Genomic DNA, 20,676 nt, shown 5'->3' with positions numbered 1-20,676 from the left:
AGAGAGAGAGAGAGAGAGAGAGAGAGAGAGAGAGAGAGAGAGAGAGAGAGCCGTACCTTCTTGTACAGATCGGTGAGCTGGTAGTAAAACAACCGTGTGCTGAGACATCCGAATCGCAAATAAGGCGAGAGCCCGGTCTGACTCGGCAGCAAGGACTGCGGCGTCATCTTCGGCCTGCCGAAGCTCGCCACCCACGCCTTTCGTTCAAGATGACGCTCAAGCCGTGCCAGGGCCTCGCTCTCGCCGCCGACCCACACTGGAGGTAGTAGACCCTCCGTGTCGAAGCCTGGAATCAAAGAGGGAACTCTTAAGCAATAAGAACAATGTCCGCCAAAAGTCAAGTTTGTTATTTTAAAAGCTTGCAATCTTGCTACATCGCGTTTCTCTTTGAGAAGGTTGTAAGGTTCAGTGTCGAATTTCCAGTCGCGCATCAACGGCACCACTCATAAACTCGCTATTTATCACTAAGGAGATATTATTGGCTCTAATAAAAATTAATTATGGTAATAAAAGTTAATAAGAGCTAATAAAGGCTAAAAAAATTAATTATCTTAATCTTATAGTTCTCTCTCTTATTTGATTATAGTATCTATATGATACTTATGCTTGGTTTTTGTAGATTCTTATTATCTTAATTCACACTATTTATCGAACAAAATATTATATAAATACATATTTTTTATTGATCTTATTAATGCTTCATTCGTGCATCAATTAATAGAGATATACAGATAATAGAAAGAAATATGTTTAAATATATATGTACGTCAATAATTCTGAAATTGATATATAATGTCGGTATATCAGTTTTTAGTATCGTAGTAGTTTTCACTAACTTTAACTGATAGAAAATTGAAAATAAAAAATAAAAATAACATGCTAACCTCACGTATATATAAAAAGTGTCAATATTACTTTCAAATACCTTAATTCTTGATGGGTCAATCTTTTTCTAATTGCCTGAGCTTAGTCAAGTGATACTACAATTTAGACGTATTGCAAATTTCAATGAATTCTTGACAAAATCATTTTGCCTTGCAGCCTACTTAATTTCCGGATAGAAAGTACGCGCGAAAAGTAATTGTACTTTCGCGACTTCACAACTTTACAACGCAGAGCTGTAAGGTGACCAGACGTTCCGATTTTTTCGGGACAGTCCCCATTTTTCACTGTTTGTTCCGAATTTTTTCGAGTGCTATTCGGGACACCGATTTGTCATCATTTTCAATGATTGTCAAATAATTTTCGGATCTTTTTACCCCCCTCCCTTTGCTCCCCGCTTCACACATTTATGAAGTGTCCCGAATTCAGGACTGGAAAATCTGGTCACCTTCCATATACCGCGAGCAGAAACGAGAAGATTACTTATAAATGACGTCTTCACGATACGCTCCAGCGATCGCACATCGCTATTCTCGACACTCCCGATACTTATTTCCGCGCGAGACTTACTTTCGACGGGTTAAAGACGCGTAAAATGCGAAGCGATGTCGATCAATATGTCCACGGTGGTTGCTCGATGCAGAAAGATCGAGAATCAAGATGGTCGCGCGATTGTTGAATCGCGCTGAAAATATACGCCAAGATATGAACGGCGCCGCGGTCGAAAAGAATGCGCTCTATGAGATACTTCTCTCTCCGTATCTCTTTTCCTAACAAGCTAACGCAACCGCCCAAATATTCCGCATCTCTCTCTCTTTCTCTCTGATTGCCATCGCATTTCTAATTCCCGTTCAATAAATCGGACGATCGTCCGATTCTATTGCTATTTGAGTGATTCGATGTTTTTAGTAAATGTAAGGGATGTCGGCACGACACGTCGCGACAAGCACCGGCCGCATATATCGCGAGGAGAAACGAGAAGATTACTTACAAATGACGTCTTCACGATACGCCCCGGCGATCGCACATCGCTATTCTCGACATATTCGAGACTTATTAACGCGCGAGACTCACTTTCGACGGATAAAAGACACGAGAAATGCGGAGCGATGTGAATCGATGTATGCCCATGGCTGCTGCTTGGCGCGAAAAGATCGAGCATTTCGCGCGATTCATTACCAACGTCTAGATTGAATAACCATGATGACAACCTCGTAGTGCGAAACGAACGCGATTGGTCTAGAGCGATTAGTAACTCGAGCAAGTGATTAAGGCGTCGTTGTAGACGCGCGATCTCGTTCGCATCACTGGCGCGTCCACATTCATGCACTTTTGGCACTTTTGACGCGCTAATGAACTTTTGGTGTACGTGATTGATAGCGCGCGCGTCTGCGATCTTTTCATGCCCAGCAACTGCGATGGACACAACGATGTATTCTATACATCTTTCGCTTGTGTCCTGTGAGTCTCTTGCAAAAATAAGTATTAAAGTGCCGAAAACAACGACGTGTGATCGTCAAAACATATCGTAAGTACATTATTATGGAGTAATCTCTTCCTTTCTCAACACATACAGCTAAGGTGACCAGATGTCTCGATTTTTCATCCTTTGGCCCGAATTTTTTCGAATGCTATTCGGGACATCGATTTGTCATCATTTTCAATGATAGTCAAATAATTTTCGGATCTTTTTATCCCCCTTCCCCCGCTTCACATATTTATGAAATGTCCCGAATTCAGGGCTGGGAAATTTGGTCACCTTAAAAGCTATCACTTGGCTTTGACGATCGGAGGACGATCGTGAAATCGTTTGGACGATTTGAATCTTTAAACGGCAGCTTCTTCCCTGCCGTTTTCAACAATTTTTCATTGCGTGAAATCTCGCGGAGAAAGGGGAAGAGAAGAATGAGGAGGAAGAAAAGGAGCTTCATTAGTCGTCCGCTGCGCGATATTAAATATTTCGCGATAATTAAACTGGAAATTGAAATTCCGAAAAAGCAGACGCCGTTGTTAGATTTAAAGCGAGTAATCAAATTTCGTTATTTAACTACGCCCTAGAATCCGATTTCGTAAAAAGACGGTGCGCTTTCGATCGCTTGCCAACCCGTATGTTCGCAAAGACCTGCGTAAATAACATCGCTCATAATTTTCATTAAACTGCATCGAAATTGATCAAAGAATCCGTCATTAAAATTAAGGTCGTCGATATTTAGGAGAGCCCGCGCGACGTAATCTTAATACGACGGAAGACATCGCCACCTCGTCTTCGACACACATCGCGGATAATTGCGAAAATAAAATAAAAGAGAGGAGAGTTGCACGAGAGAGCGAGAAAGAAAGAGAGAAAGAGAGAGAACTTTCGGAATACGCGTTGACATTTGATAACAATGGAAAGAAGCGAAGTGACGGAATAACGAGCGACATTTGAAAGTGAGGGAAACAGGGACGGCAAAACGAATGTTATAATGCGTCAAAGATGAACGATAGCTATTTACGCCATATATACCGCGACAAAAGACTTCGAGACGCTTGACATTTGGCAGCAACAGGAGAACAATCGGCCGAAATAATTAACAATCGGCGTCGCGCGTGCGATCTTCTTTTTTCCTGCCAACCGAATCTCGCTTGTCGTCTCGCGGGCAAAATCTGGAAAATAATGCACGAGTTTCGACGTAACGCCAGTTGCACAACGTGCCGCTATCGACGCACGATAAATTCATATTACAGAGGTAATACTTGATTGCTCCCTCACGGGCAACGCATTAATGCTGCAGCGGCTAATCTGCCGCGAATGAATTTTCCATGGCGCAGCGCGATGGACTCGTGCTAATCCATAGTCGGTCGACCCAGAACGTTCCATTCAAAATGCACCAGGTTATTACCTAATATCGGCAAAACAAGCAAACCGGCCAAACGCTCACCGTCCGCGTTGCCTGACAATTGTCGTTCATGACTCCGATCACTGATCGTGTTCAACGAAATTCGTAGACTCGAGGCGACTCTTTCCTCGGGCGATCCCTTTACCTTAAGAGGAGGTTCTGTTTGAAATAGCCGGGAAATAGCAAGTTTTTGCAATTTTTTTTCAAAGAAATGAGTAAAGATACCAATATAAGATTTTTACTATTTATCATTGTTTTAAGTTCAAAAAAATAATTAAAAAATTGAAATTCCGTCCAGGATTTTCGTGTTGAGTGCGGATGATACTAAATGGTGAGCAACATTACAGATTGTATAATAATCTGAAGTAAGTAGGACCAAAAAATTTAAAAAATATATTGAATTTACTGAAGGTTGAATTTAAATCTTGGAAAATTTTCAGAATTAGTGTTTTTCCCGACACTAGATAAAAAAGAAAAAGAGAGAGGAAAAATTATTTGTAACTTCGAAGGGCCGCCATTTTGTTATATTTCAACTTTTTTCACACTTTTTGATCCTTCAGCAAATTTAATACATGTTTCAAATTTTTTCGTTCCATTTGTTTCAGATTATTACACGAATTGTAATGAATCCTCCATCAGTTAGAGGCGCTCAATACGAAAACCTGGACGACGAAATTGGAATTTTCTTTTAAATAAGAAAATAATTTTGGTATACTTTCTTATATATCAATTTTTATGTACTTAATGATAAATAGTATGGTTAAAAGCCTATCTTGATATCTTTACTCATTTCTTTGAAAAATATTCGTAAAAGTCTCCTATGCAAATGAAAACCTCTCCTCGAGCTGAGAGGGAGCCGACCCGAGACTCGCTGGGGAAGCTGCCGTTTAAACGAAAGCCCGATACCCCAAGATCTTTGCATTGCAAACGTTCGCCATCATTTTCCATTTTAATCACTCGTTACACGTTACGTATCTAATCAGATAACGCGGAGCCAGTTGAGAAGCGTTAATCTTATTCGGCGATATCGATCTCACCGAGTTCCTCGAGGGTGGGCACGCCGTAATGGTCGTCGTGGTCGTCCTTGAGGGGAGTATAAGCGCTGCCGATGCAGGCGGAAGTCACGGTTGGTACCGGCATTTCCGGCGGGTCCATGCTGGCCACGACGTTTTGAAATTGATGGTAGGTCAACGGTGATTTCGCAGCATTTTTCTCTATGATCCTGAAACACGCGATGACGAGAGGAAGAGCGAGTCGTGAGATCAATGGCGAACAATGGCAAAACTAACTGTGACGTAACGCGAGCGGTTTCATTTCGAACATTTTAATGTATTTTAATTATCAATTTAATTATTCATAATTCCAATATGTCACAAAGCGAATAAATGAAATATCATAAATGGAAAATTTGTCATCTCTCGAACGATGAAGAGAGAGCCCAAGAGGATAATAATAATTCAATGATAATAATGAACGTATTTGACAGCCACGGTTCCAATCAAGTAAATTTCTGCTAAACATCTGCTGTCTTCTAGTTTTCAACGAGACTTCTCTACGTCATTAGCGCGACTGTAATTAAGCGAGAAACAGCCGGCCGCTCAATTGGATCGTCAACGTGATTAGTCGCAGAAGCTGTTCGGAAGTTGTAAAGGCCTTCGGTACTTACTCGTCCAGTTTGTAGAGAGTGTGCGAGATCCTCTGCACCACTGAGATGCCGAGCTCCTTGCAGAGCGCCGAGATATTGTGATCTCGCACGCGACCAAACGGCTCCGGGTCCTCCTCGAAGGTCAGGTCCGTCGTGCCCCACTCCTTGAATAGCTTGGGCAACGCGTCGGCAGGCTGGCCTCGGATCACGAACAGACGAGAATTGAGTTTCCTCAGGGAGCAGTCCAGATCCTCCAGGCACTGCAGCAGAAACCTGCCGCACAGGCGACGTGTGGGATGAAATGATCGAGTGTCCGGACGAATTACGAGTATTTTCAGGGGAGCTTCATGCATTTTCAGTGCGATCTCGCGTCTGAGACGAGATTACGGCGAGATCTTGGCGATATTACTGGTCGACGGAATTATCTCAAGCTTCCACCGTCGCGTTTCATTATTCAACAAAATGTGGATGACGTAACTATTGCGATAGACGTGATTTCAACTCGAGGAATGAACAGCTGTTGCAATTAAAATTTAAAAAAGCTGAAAGGCTACAAAGTTTTTAACTATTTTTTTCAATGAATAAATACCGAAAGGTTGTCGTTTACGAAATTATAAGAAATTATTAGACTCCAAGAATTGATAGTTAAAATTGAAATTAAGAGATTGAGAAACAAACGGACTTTTAATTGTCTTTTTCGTCAATAAGCAAATATCAAAAGGGTGTTGTTTTTGAAATTACAGAAAATTATTAAACTCGAAAAACGAGATGATTGCAGTTGAAATGAATAAATTGAAAACCAAGAGAATTTTTAATTAATTTGATTTTTTTGTCAAGGAGTGAAGAAAAAATATTACAAGTCCTTTTCGAAATTATTAGATTCGAAGAATTGATGACTAAAATTCAAATGAAGAAATTAAGAAGCAAAAGAATTTTTAATTCTTTTTTATCAATAAATGAATACATCGAAAGACTGTCGTTTTCGAAATCGCAAAAACGATCGGAGGACGAAGACGAACAGTGTATGCTCGCGTGACACTTTGTAAGATATCTGCGCTACGATCAAATCGGAGCAATTAAGGAACATTGTCGTAAAACCACACGACATGCAAATACGCGGCGCGTCGTTCTCGCGTGACTCATTTTTGGTCGATGTCGTTGTCGCTAATGTCCTCCTTGTCAACTGTGATTCAGTGGAATTATCGACAGCATCTAAGCGATCGCTTAGGAAACGGTTGCATAACGCTTAATCAACATGACAAATGATCGACGACGAGAACCGCGCTCGAATCTCCGCCGCAGTAATGCAATGAGATTGCGTGATGCGACGAAGATCTACCGCGCTGTTTATGGAACATCGATGTACCACTTATCGACAAATTAAATAATCGTTACACCCGATCGGTGTCGCGACATTATATCCGTTCAGATTTAAACTTCATCTTCATTTATGTTACCAACGAAGAAGCATCTAAAACGTGAATATTAAATACTATAAAATCACTAATATCTATATAATATATTTACAATCTATTTTTTTATTTTATATCTCTCAATATAATTATTAAATATTTATATTCATTTAATATTATATATATTACATAATAATTTTTTCTATAATGAATATTCATTGTATATTATACAATAAATATTATATATAAATATTTATATACCAGTTATATATTTATAAATTATCTCTATATCTTATATCTTCCAATAATTTTTCCATTAAATATTCACGTTTTTTAAATATTTATATTTGTATCATGACGATTATTATCGTTATCGATAATTATAATTAGATACTCGACGTCAGCATTCGCTTGTGAGAAAACTGACGATAAGGAAATAAAAAAGACAAAAGAGAGAGAGATATTCCTTTGAAAGATTTATCCTCCGATCTCACGAACGGTAATACGAACGATGCACTTGGTGCGCCAACGCGCTCGGTTATGGGCGCGGTACTTCACGAGAGACTCGAAAAACTTCACCAAGGCGCTCAAAGCCTTCGGAGCTGGTATCGATCTCCCCTTCGACTTCGCAGTATCGCACTCGCTCACCTCCACTTATTGATGCCGACGTTGGTGCTTCCGGCGAACCAGGGGTCCAGCACGAAGACGCACCGGAAAGTGGACGCGCCTGCCAGGCCCTCCCTTAACGAAGGGTTGTCGTGCAACCTAAGCCCCTTGCGGAACCAATGAACCATGTGCTTCCTGCCATCACCACGGACCGACGTCACCCCCTGACCCATTTTGTTGTTACTGCTGCCCGTCATCTTTTTTAAAGGCCCATCTACAACGGCCGTAAACCACGGAAGCGTAAGAAGTGAGACTCAGGATGCGTTCGGATAGCGCGCTATCAACGCTAACGCGTCATTCCGTCATTACCACTCTTTGCGAGTATACGACAAGGATGGAGTGACGCGTTAGCGTTAAACAGCGCTGATAGCGTGCCTCATAAACGTAGCTTTAAGCAGTAAGCAAAGTCGCAGTCGATGATTCTCTTTACGGTCCGAAACAATCGACTGTGACTGGTGAACTTTCGTACTGCTTAATTCTTACTTCTTACGCTGCCACGCCTTACGGCCATTGTAGATGGGCTTTAAGTGCGCCCTGCGGAATGGACATCGTTAATTAGCCGCGGGACAACTGACTCAGCGCTTTCGCAATTCGTTCCATTGTCGGCGATGAAGCGCCGCGCTGTATCCGCGAAATAGAAACGACGCAGGGAATGTTTCAGGGGTCGTTCGTTCCGTATAGATCGTGTCGCGAACTCGTTATCAGTTCTCGGTCGTAATGCAAAGTCAAGCGCGACTCAATTCAATTGAAAACTTAGGTCAACAACATAAATCTTATTTTCAATATGTAAATCACAAACAATTTGTTTCAAAAAAATGAGGATAAGGTACAAATTTTTATTTAAATTTTTTCATACTAAAAAAGCCATCAAATTTCATTTTTTACACAGATGTCACTGATAATTTATTTTTAAAGAGAAGAACAAGGATGACTTGCAATTTTTTTTATTCATTGTTAGTTTTCAATCGTGATACAAATTTAATCGCGATTCAATTCAAAGTCGGCCGAAAATGCCAATTTTTTTCTTTTTTTTTAATACAGAAATCGCTATTTTTTGGAGAGAAGAACAAGGACTGCAACTTTTTTATTCGTTCTCTATATTCGATTACGATATAAATTTAGTCGCGATTTAATTTAATCAAAAACTAAGGGTGAGTCAAAAGCATAAATTTCTTTTTTTTTTTATGTGAAAATCATCGACGAGTTTTCTACAAAAGAATGAGCATCTTTTGTTTGTTCATTATAGAAATTACCAACGATTTCTCCGTGAGAGGAGAATGAAAACAATCTACACAATATTCGAAAGATACTCTTACTTCCGGAATAAATTCCGCTTCTAAAGAGAAGCACTCACGGCGCGCGCCCTCGACCTTTCCCTTCCATGAGATCCCGTCTCGATTACGGCGGCAAGATCGGCGCCGGGAAACGCGTGTCTTGAGCTTCCTCGTGCTATCAATCGTCTCGAAGACGAGAGCCGGCCGGCGCGCCGCGTCGCGTCGCGTTGTCGATACTTTCTCGAAGCCAGAGGAAGTACAACACGACAGATCGATCCCCGTGGGAGCCCTTACAAATGTACCCTCCGCACCACTCTCTGTCCGGCGAAACGCGCGTTAAAGGATCCCCCAATCTTCCGTTTGTCTCGCTGCTAAGCCGGAAGATAAAAGTCTCCTCGCGTGCGATGACCTCGCAAAGTCGGCTGGTCGCTTCGATCCGCGGGGGCTTCGTCGCGCAGAAAATTCGATTTCCCGATCTCGCCGGATATGTTCGCAGGACATCCTCGATGAGGCAAAAGAGAGAGAGAGAGAGAGAGAGAGAGAGAGAGAGAGAGAGAGAAAGGAAGATCGATGTCTCGATTCATCTTGAGGAAAATTATTATTGGAGATTTCGAAATTTTTTACATAAGAAAAGGAACATTCTTGTTTTAAGAGTATTATTCTCTTTTGACAAGTAAATCTTAATATGAGATTACATAGAGTTAAACAAAGGTGAGTTACTTGTATCGATACATCTTATATGTGATTCAACAGAGAAAATTATATTCTTATTATTAAAAAAGTAATGTTCGTGAATGAAAAGTACCAAATATCGAATTGAAAATTATATTTTTAAATGTCGGAAAAAGATATTTTATATATCATTATTATCAAAAAAATCATATTGTATTTTTATGAGACTATTGTAATATTCAAATAAAATAAACATAACAATATCGAAATTCAAAACTTGAAAAAAAAACTTGAAATCTCGTTTCGACAAAATTGTATATTGTTGCTTATACATGAAACAATGATTGTTAATTTAAGTATATTAGTTTGTTAAGTGAATACTAATTTTTTTCTGTGCTGACTCTATCGCCTTCTCCTTTCCTCTCTCGTTCTTAAACATCTATCCCTCTTTTCGTATGATTCTAAATATATAAACAAAAGTATATTTAAACTTCTCTGCTACGCTTCTGATATGCTAATAATAAATAAGACATTCTTCCTCAAGATTAAAGGACGTTGCTTCTCCAAGCGATTGACGATAACCGAGTTTTCGCTCGGTGAAAGCAAGATCCTATTTTCATAACGACGGAACGATAATAACGACACGCGTTTGAATTTATTACCGACAAGCGTATTTCGATGGTCTAATCGTTTTCTAATCATCCGTGACATTTCGGTCGTAGCGCGTGAAACGATTCGCTATCACGCAGCTGTTATCGCGACCACGCGGATTCATCGATGATACATGCGATCTGTCACAAGCTCAGTTATAGGCGAAATTAGCATGAGATCAAGTCTAGATAACTCCAGGGATATGTTGTTCATGTAGTTTCTTCAGTATTTATCTTGAGAGGAACAATAGATACAAAATCGCGAAATCATCCTTTTAGAACATAGATGTTTTTACTCGAGTTTCATTAAAATCGGTATAATATTACAGTAAAAAAATAGAAAAAACTAATTTAGTAGTAGCAAAGTAAATTCTTGAGCCCTTCGAAATTTTGTATTAATATTCTCCATCGTGAATGAGAACCATGCTCGAAATCTATCTTCTCTCATATTTTCTACGTCTTAGATTTTTTACAGCTTCTTACAAGCTGATTCAGAAAATCTAAGATTTAACATATTTGATTTATTAAAATTATTTTCTTGACAATTTAAAATCAAAACACAATATTAAGATCGTTGTGAGAACTAACATATAGAAGAAGGCTGTTTCTATCATGTTTGTACAGTCAGTCACAATTGGTTATCTGAGGAAATATAAGTACGAAATTCTGAAATATGGGGGATTTAGCCTCAATATTCTCGACATTGTTTGTAGGAGCGCGTGTGTACATTTTTTGGGAGTCGGAGTTTATTCAAGGTGCGCTTATGGCAAGTGCGATGCGAAAATCATTTTGCGAACAAACGTTGTTATTCTCATCCGTTTATGAGCACTCGCTGTTTGCAGATAATTATACTTAATATCGTAATTATGGTATCACAACTAAACGTGTATCGGTCATTATTACGCAAAAAGTCAATTCGCGAATTTGCGTTTCGCGGAGTTGTAAATCTGCAAGATTTCAAACTGGATGTCAGGGCTTCGCTATTATTAAATTAACGCGTGCACTTTCGCATATGTTTAATTCTATTCTCACGTGGCGCGACCGAAAATTCAAAACAACACATATTTCACCCGGAATTACTTGGACAGCGTGAAAGGCCCGAGGGGACGTCGCGAGATCGCGATCGCGTATCTCGCGAGATCGAAGACAGTTAACGAAATCCCGACGCGAGGAGACGACGCGCCGCTCCAGAGATACGATGACCGCGGTTAATTTTCCCGGCAACCGACGGGGCAGAGAGATGGGACATGGGTGCATTAATTTCACCCCGGTTGCGATCTAGTGGCATAACCGACAGAGGAAAAGGAATAAGGCACGCGAGAGAACCCTGGTAGAAATGTGCGCAGTTGTCCAGTTATTGTCTAGTATTAATGCATTAGTTGTAAAAATGCCGTGTAGCAAATGGACAAGAAGTTGATGGAGTTTAAGGAGACCGGAGGGTCAGATTGTCTGAAAATCGTACTTACTTTTCCACAATTTTTTATGACAAACTGAATGAATATGCGAAAGTATTATTTTGACGTGTATTCATACAACATATAAAGAGAAGAAAAATATAATTTTGATGATCAAATACTCATATAAGTATATGGTACATGCAGTTAAAATATATTTCGTTTTTCTTTTCAAGGTTGTCATTTCGCAGTAATATATTGACTCTCGGTGGTTCAATTAAGCTGAATTTTAGATAAAAAATTTCTGTAAGCTTGTTGTTATCGGGTAAACTATTATAATAGAAATTGAGTAAAAGTTAACAAAATTGCAAATATCTTAATGGAATATTATTAAAATTTTTAGTTCTTTCATAGTAAAAAAATTAAATATTTTCACGAGTTTGTCAGTGGTTTTCTCGATAATGATAAACGGAAATGTTTTACCTAAAATTCAGCTTAATTAAACCACCGAGAGTCGAGATATTATTGCAAAATGACAACTTTGAAAAGAAAACCGAAATATATTTTAACTGCATATACCATACACTTATATTGAGTATTTGTTCATCAAAATTATATTTTTCTTCTCTTTATATGTTGTACAAATACACGTCAAAATAACACTTTCGCATATTCATTCAGTTCGTCATAAAAAATTGTGAAAAAACAAGCACGATTTTTAGGCAATCTGATCCTCCAGTCTCCTTAATTGAATGGTTGAAGCAGTTTGCTATACAATACGTGGACCGATTCTTTCCAAGACGTAGTATAATAAATATTAGTTTAGTTTCATAACTATGTATATATCATAATTCCTATCCTAAATAAATCTGACATTGTTAAAAGAGAACTAAATGTCGTCTAAACGACGAGTGAACTTATAGACAAATATGTAAACAAACATAAAAAAGGAAATTGAAGGGAATTAGTTTGATAATATCAAGCTTTGATGAGGAGATGACAACCAAAATTTTTCAACGTGCACAAAAGATGAAATACTATTTAGATGAACCTGTTTATTTAATGAACGGCATATTTGATTAATAATAAATTGAATAGCTTTTTGCGCATTTACTGTTCTGTTCAAATTTTCGTTCAAACACGTCCTTCGTACATAGTAACAGCGTTACATCCTGATTAGGATCTTAAGTAGTTTTACTCTTCACTTACTAGACAAAAGTTAATATTTGTCTAGCAGTCTAGCACAGCTGCTCGAAAACTGTATTAAATTTCTATCAGGGGAAAAAAAATGGATAGACAGACAAGGACATCTATTAACTTTCTAGGATCAGAGCTATGAGAACGTGAATTGCAAATAGAAAAATAAGATGAAAATATAAAGAAATATAACATGGAATAAATGTATGGGATATGAAAGAGAAATAAAAAGGAATAAATGTATGGGATATGAAAGAGAAATAAAAAGGAATAAATGTATGGGATATGAAAGAGAAATAAAAAGGAATAAATGTATGGGATATGAAAGAGAAATAAAAAGGAATAAATGTATGGGATATGAAAGAGAAATAAAAAGGAATAAATGTATGGGATATGAAAGAGAAATAAAAAGGAATAAATGTATGGGATATGAAAGAGAAATAAAAAGGAATAAATGTATGGGATATGAAAGAGAAATAAAAAGGAATAAATGTATGGGATATGAAAGAGAAATAAAAAGGAATAAATGTATGGGATATGAAAGAGAAATAAAAAGGAATAAATGTATGGGATATGAAAGAGAAATAAAAAGGAATAAATGTATGGGATATGAAAGAGAAATAAAAAGGAATAAATGTATGGGATATGAAAGAGAAATAAAAAGGAATAAATGTATGGGATATGAAAGAGAAATAAAAAGGAATAAATGTATGGGATATGAAAGAGAAATAAAAAGGAATAAATGTATGGGATATGAAAGAGAAATAAAAAGGAATAAATGTATGGGATATGAAAGAGAAATAAAAAGGAATAAATGTATGGGATATGAAAGAGAAAAGAAAAGGAAAAATAAGATGAAATGATTAAATGCTATTAAGTATAGAAAAAAGTTCAATATGATAACATAAGTAAATGTGAAAAGATAAGAGAGAAAAAGGGAAAGAAAGACAGAGAGAAAAGAGCTTTTCCAAATGGAAAAGCATAGAATCGAGCGGAATGAAATAACGAATTTACGGTAATCCGCGGGAAATGCGAGTTCAAAGGATTTCTCGATACCTCTCGCCGAGAATCGGTGCGCTACGCATTTTTCACGAACCCCGAAGCGTCACCCTCGATCACGATCGAGTTCTCACCACCGTTCTCACCAGCTCCGACAATCGGGCGCCGACGGCATCGCGTCTTCGGCTTTAAAAAAGCAATTCCCCTGCATTATTAATTGTTCAGAATTATTGAAAGCGGCGCGAACGGTCGGGAAGGCAGATGGGACGATTTATTATTCGCGACGAGCGCCGTCAACGGAACGAGATAATCAAGATCGATCCCCTTGGAGCACACCCCCGCGTGCGCGTCGTAGAGTGGAAACGCGGCTGGCTCGAGCGTTAGTTACGCTACTGCGCCGCGCCGTTGCGTCTCGGGGGTGCATGTGTGTTGTTTTCCAGCGGTGGCGACTGCAAAACCGTCCGAGATTAGTCCCCGCATCAGGGCTATCTTTCGGCGCGTTATTCATCAGCCTCGCCATCGTCCCGGAGTGACCTATCGTAAAATTCGTTTTGCCACTGATGCACGACTGATGTACGACATGCGTGTGAGGACGTAGACACGCGAGTCGGCAGCGATGACTCCTGAATTTATTTATTCGTGATCTTTGCGACAGAAACACGAGAAGTCTTCGAACGGTAAGTCGCCGGTTCTCACGTCTAATCTATTGAGACAATCGCGCACACTTTGGCGGAGGAAAGATCCATGCCCGTTTCTGTAGGTTTCGGAAGAACCTGGAATTCGCGAACGTCCCTTGACATTTAAACTTGAGCCTATGAGGTTTTTGAAGACAGTTGATTTTTTCTAAATTTTTTATCACACAATTTTTTCCATTATTTACTAACAAGTAAACCTACCCAAAAGGTATACTCCGATTTCTTTCTAATTTGGTACAAATATAGAAGTACAAAAAATATTTAGGTCATATTTTTTCATTTTGGCCCACTTTGAGTTTCACGGGCAGTTTATAACTTTTTAATGTTCTCACTCCTATCATCAACAAGTACAAGAAAAATGCATAAAAAATAAAATTAAATACAAAATATAGTTAAATAATTTTAACAAAATCGGCATAGCTGAGACACGAACTATTCTAAATTTCTTTAGCCGAGATTCCAAACATAATATTTTAAATCTGTGCTAAATTAGACAAAAATGATTCGAATCTCGGCCAAATCGAGACAAATCCAGTTTTAATTCAAATTTTAACAAAATCGGCATAGCTGAGACACGAATCATTCTAAATATCTTTAGCTGAGATTCCAACCGAGATATTTCAAATCTATGCTAAATTAATCAAAAGTGGTTCGAATCTCGGCCAAACCGAAATTCAGCAATTTTAATTCAAATTTTAACAAAATCAATATAGCTGAGACACAAACCATTCTAAATTTCTTTAGCCAAGATTCCAACAGAAATATTTCAAATCTGTGCGAAATTAATAAAAAATGGCTCGAATTTCGACCAAACCGAGAAATTATTTGTATAAATAATTTTTTTTCAACTTTTTACATATTTTGTTTAAATATTTTATTATTTATACAAATAATATTACACGTTTAACATAATACATAATAATATTACACATTTAACTTCATATTCATAATCAGCAAATAAAATATGCCTATATCTTGTATTTAATTTTATTTCTTATGCATTTTTGTTGTAGTTGTTAATGATATGAGTGAGAACATTAAAAAGCTATAAACTGCCCGTGAAACTCAAAGTGAGTCAAAGTGAAAAAATATTACCTAAATATTTTTTGTACTTCTACATTTGTGTCAAATCAGGAAGAAATCGGAGTGTACCTTTTGGGTAAGTTTACTTGTAAGAGTTTGTTTGTCGGTTAAAAATATCATATAGCTGTCCTGCGCCGCCTTTAATAGAGTCCCTCAAACAAGAGTTTGGACATTTTTTATTTCTTACTGATTGGTCTAGTTTGACCGAAAATGGCTGATTTCATATGAAGAGACATATATGAAGAGATTCTACAAAATTCTAAAGACTTTCCTGTAGAAGAAAATGCTATTTTATATTGGGAGATAAATATAAAAATTAATTTCTTAGAAATTGAAAGATCTATTTTTATCAAAAGTATTACAAATAAATGTACAGGAAAGTTTCTGTTAAAGATTAACTCGAGTCAAACCGAGTAGATATTCTTGATAAGTAAAACAAACGCCATTTTCGATCCAAAAATCAAACGTTGTTCACGCACTTACTTGAGGGGAACTCTAGCCTTTACTACGAGCTACCTGACGTAAGTCGGCTGGCGATCAGCGCGGTATCCTTTGATATTGTGCAAGGCTTATTAGCGGCGATTCCACCGGTTGCATCGAATCATTGCGCAGGCTGCGATACGTCACGAGCCACGTTATCCTACCTGTTCGCCGTTATAGTATCGTGAGAAAAATAGTGATGGCAGTAACAATGCCGAGCAGTAGTTCCGTCCTTTTAAGACAGTCGTTACATCATCGCCACGACGGACACGTTCGTCTCTTAGTCGCGTCTACTCCCGCGGGAACGGCATAATCAAGATTTATCGTGTTTTAATGAAATCACACATATATATACACACACACACACACACATATTACGCCTTCCCGGGATAAAACTTCTTCCGCGAGTGATTTCTGTGCGCAGGTGAGCGTAAGAAGCACGACGACGTATGACCCGGGGATCGCGTCCCGTTCACAGGAACTCCGTCTACGGCTTTCCCGAGAAAACTCTGCGAGAATAGAGTCCCGGCGAAAAAGGAAACTTTAACAACTCCGTACGAGCGACGGTACGCGGGAAAGAAGCGGACTCGCTTCACGAGCGCGCCGCGAGACGCGGGATTAACTTGAGTCTCCCGCGAGGCTTCTAAAAGGACGACGCGTCTCGGGTGTTTGTGCAGCTGCTGTTGAAGTGAACTTCGTCGCGGGATTGTTTCAAGGGAGCGTCGCCCTCACGATTATTCGCGTTCTCTATGCCACGAAGAAGAGGGACCCGAGTGCGTCGACGCTCGACCTCGGCTTCGCGAAGATGTGAAAATTCGCCGGCTGATAAATATTCCAAAATGGAAATATTTGATCACTAAAAAATTTACTTTTAAGATAAACTAAATTAAAAATTAAAAGTTAAATTAAATTAAGTAAACATAATGAAATAATATAAATTTATTTGGGACAAATGAATAAATTTAAAAATAAAAAATGAATAAATTTACAAACAAAATAAAATAATATATATATATATATATATACATATATATATATGTATATATATATATATATATATATATATATAATACTAAATAACATAAATAAAGTAAAATTTACAAATAAAAATAAATTTAAAAATGAAAATGAATGAAAATGAATGAAATGATTTTGAAAGTGAATAAAGAAATTTTTCTTTTCAAATTTATTTTTACATTTATTCATTTTTAATTTTTAAATTCATTTTTTAATTTATTAATTTTATTTAATTATATTCATTAATTTAATTTAATTTAGTTTTTAATTTAGTATTAAAAAAACAATTCTTTTAGTGTTTGATTGAATTTCCATTTTGTTCAGTCGACGAATTTTCATGGCATCTTCGCGAATCAATTCTAATATTATATTCTAAATTTCCTGTCCATCCCAATAGAACATTTTTGCGCGGTTCTTGTTAACTAAAATTATTTCTTAGTGACTTAGTGTTCTAAGGCCTTAATACAGTTTCGTTTGGTTCTTTAAAACGGAAATTTATTTATCACTGAAATATTTTTGCGTTTGCTCTAAATTTTAGCGACGCAATCGCATCGTTGTGTTTCTCAGCTAAAGACATCAGGAGATAAACGGAGAGAATCATAAGGAAGTCGGGAGTCGCGAAGAAGGCACAGTAGACGCATAGTAGTCTCGTCTTTGGCGAAGCGAATTACGCGCACCACGAGTCCGTCAAAGCAATCGCGAGCGGGCAAAGGAAAACGAACGGCTGCCTGCCTCGTATGGCTGCTGCAACGCTCTCATAATCGTCCTTTTCTGCGGCTGGATTATGATGTAAGCGGAGCAGCTTGCAAGCGAGCTCTCGAGCTCTCTTGACGTTCGCGATAATGCCGATGAAACGGCGTGTACATTTGCTTTGCTGACCGCAGCAAAAGATTCCGTTCGGCGATTCGAGGCGTCTAGTAAAACACGCAAACAGCCGACGTGTCGGCTGCAAAAAAATGCACTTATTTTTGTCACGTAGCAACAAGAGACACGCGTGCCTCCGCCTCTCTTTCCGTTCATCTTCCTGTGACACATGTGCACATGTAAATTAACAGACAGATCAGTAGATCTCTCTGCAGTAATTTAATTTTATATTTAATATTGATAAAATGTGTCGCAAGAGCGAGATTGATTTCTTATCCATTCACTGTCTTGTTTCTGTTCAATAAATGGGATCAGATTTTGCTCATCTTTCATGGATAGTGCAGGAGAAGCGTTACAGTTTGATTGGGATTCAAAGTATTTTACTTTTCAATTAACAGACAAAAGTTAACATAACTTCAATAACTGCTCGAAAACTGCATCAAATTTCCACCAGGGAGTTATTACTTCGTTTTTACTTTCACTCTTATTATTTTCAAATTTTTCTCATTTTGCATCGTTTCCTTTTTTTCAGTTAACATCATCACAGAGTAAATATTGAACACTGAATTCAAGCGTATACCTTGTTCAAGAGGGCTTGATCAATGATTATCTCGCGTGTCCCGTTCGCTTTCGCGAAACTTCGCGGCCGCGCTTGTTGCCGCCCTGCGTTTAAAAGCGCTCATCTCAAGAGAATTGCCGGCTTTTTCCCGCTAGTTTCGCTTATGAGTAAGATAACATTCTAGGAAGATACCAGAGAACGTCGGTATTGCGTAAGGCCATCGTAGTCGATGATGTTATAATTATAGCTCGGCGCCGTCGCCACCGATTAGTATCGTGTGTGTACGCGAGGCACCTGCGCATAAAACTTTGTGTATTGGATCTGATGCGAGCCACACCACCGACGGTTTCTACCCGATCGCTTCCTGGACGCCGAGTAAAAACGTTTTCCACGTGAGTCGCCGACTCCAGATGAGCGAGAGATCGCACAACGAGATCGCGATCGGCGAGTGTGTCGCCGTCGCTGTTTATCGCGCGAATTTAATCAACCACCTGTGGCACATCGCGCGCCTGTCGCTCGATAACACTATCCGATGAAGAATTTTCGCAAATAGATGCCAGTGGCGCTCCCGCTGCGAAATCTCTATCTGTTGTCTCAGTGTCCCATTCATTTCGTCCGTTAATTGTGACCGTCGATTTATTTTCCGTCGTCGTGGTCATCGCGCTTTAGCCTTCTGATGAACGCGCCGAATTTGCAAATTTCGAAATCGTCGATCGCGACGCGTCCGTAAATCGCGCGCTTCCGTGTACTGAGAGAAAAAATATCTAAGAAAGAAAAAAAGACTTATTCGGTAAGCACTAAAATTTTGACACTTATAAGGAGAATTTAGTTTGAAAAATGTTAACACTTATACGGAGAAAAAGTTACTTCCAAACGTTAACACATTTTTTGAAGTACATTTTACTTATACGAAAAAAATTTGGTTGAATTAACCAAATATCCGGCGAAATATAAACACATAGAGAATCACATAGAGAAAAAATACTTGAAAATTTATTACTTGTAAATTTATTACTTGTGAATTTATTTGTGGAATACAAAGTCTATTTCTGTGAGATAAAATTTATTTCTGCGAATGAATTCTAATCCCAAAAAATAAATTTTCAAATATTTTTTCTTAACGTAGCATTTTTGTTGGAGTGACTAGAATTTGAGTTAACAAGATTCTGGTTGACTAAATAGGATTTTCGGTTAACCAGAACTTGTGACGTAAACAGGATTCTGGTAACTTCAATCGGAATTCTGGTTCCTTCATATTTCATCAGACATATGGTTAATCTAATTAAACTTTTTGTCTCAGCGTGTAATATAAAATGTTTTTCAGATAAGAAAATATGCATTTTCTTCAAACATTAGCTTTTCATAAAAGTTGTTCATTCCAAACAAACTGAAAGAATTCAGATTTAAGTAAATACGTTATTAGTTGTCTCCGAATAAATATTTTTTTATTCCTTAGGTATTTTTTCTCTCAATAGATATCAAAATTTCTTTGCGCTTTGCGGAGCTCGTATCCTTCGCGGAGAAGAAGCAACCGAAAGACGAAGACGGTCGTCAAATTATCTTGACGCCTATCAGACGTCGACAGACAAGATATCCCGAGAGACTGGTGCCACCATAAGTGCTAAACGCGCTTTGATGCACGTGTTTAACCGCGACGACACGACAGTGACTAAACGCGCGTCCATTCCATATCCTTTCCGGGGACAAAACGTCGGCGAGGTGAGGCGAGACGAAGGGGTGGGCGCGAACGACACCCCGACAAGTCCTATGTGTTAATTGATAAGGGTCGAGCCGGGACTAAGTTGGAAACATCCATTCCGCCGAAAGTATCCACATGTCGAGCGGACGAGTCGATAAGTCAACCCTTTGGGGACGAGCGAGTCGGGAAACGCGCCTCGGCCTCGGCCTCGGCCTCGGCTCACCTCGACGAGCGAGTGACGATAACAAGGCCCTCGCGGGCGTTAATGAGATTAATAATTCCCACCGATAAATACGCAATGACGTTTTCGCGCGACGGCCGAATGAATTTTGCAAACATCGATCGATTGCATGTCATGTCGTTCCGCGTCGACGAGTGGAAAACAGATCGGATGTATTTTTTTATACAGGAATTTATTTCGCTTAATTTGTTTGTTATTTTTTTAATCGCTTGCCTCTGCAATCTGCACGTAATTCTTGTTCCGATTATTGAGAGCAACGCGTGCGTTTTGGAAAATCAATTTCACTCGTGTGAAAATTCGCGAAATTCCTTGAAATGGAATCTCACTTAAAACGAGTAAAGAATGGTAGTATTTTTACTCGAAGTGAT

The 20,676-nt window shown here is 38.6% G+C and overlaps 1 protein-coding gene across 7 annotated transcripts in view; it reads right to left on the bottom strand.

Annotated features, from left to right (window-relative positions):
* Nucleotides 1–20,676, bottom strand: part of LOC116848697 (cryptochrome-1) — a 36,311-nt gene that overhangs the window by 8,147 nt on the left and 7,488 nt on the right. For 5 of the 7 annotated variants that reach the window (XM_032825049.1, XM_032825089.1, XM_032825078.1 and 2 more), the window contains 4 exons: nucleotides 7,467–7,698; nucleotides 5,428–5,679; nucleotides 4,799–4,983; nucleotides 57–286 (listed from right to left, as the gene is read on the bottom strand). In XM_032825049.1, coding sequence (XP_032680940.1) covers nucleotides 57–286; nucleotides 4,799–4,983; nucleotides 5,428–5,679; nucleotides 7,467–7,681 — 882 coding nt within the window. In that variant the 5' untranslated portion in view covers nucleotides 7,682–7,698. Of the gene's footprint in view, nucleotides 1–56; nucleotides 287–4,798; nucleotides 4,984–5,427; nucleotides 5,680–7,466; nucleotides 7,699–7,967; nucleotides 12,060–15,964; nucleotides 16,854–20,676 lie in introns of those variants that run through there. The other 2 variants (XM_032825070.1, XM_032825039.1) reach the window with 2 other exon arrangements.

This window comes from Odontomachus brunneus, unplaced genomic scaffold (genome assembly GCF_010583005.1).
Source record: "Odontomachus brunneus isolate Ranch 3 - 2012 unplaced genomic scaffold, Obru_v1 Obru_scaffold_005, whole genome shotgun sequence".
In the NCBI taxonomy this organism is placed as follows: Eukaryota; Metazoa; Arthropoda; class Insecta; order Hymenoptera; family Formicidae; genus Odontomachus; species Odontomachus brunneus.
This window is presented reverse-complemented; position numbering and strand designations above follow the sequence as displayed.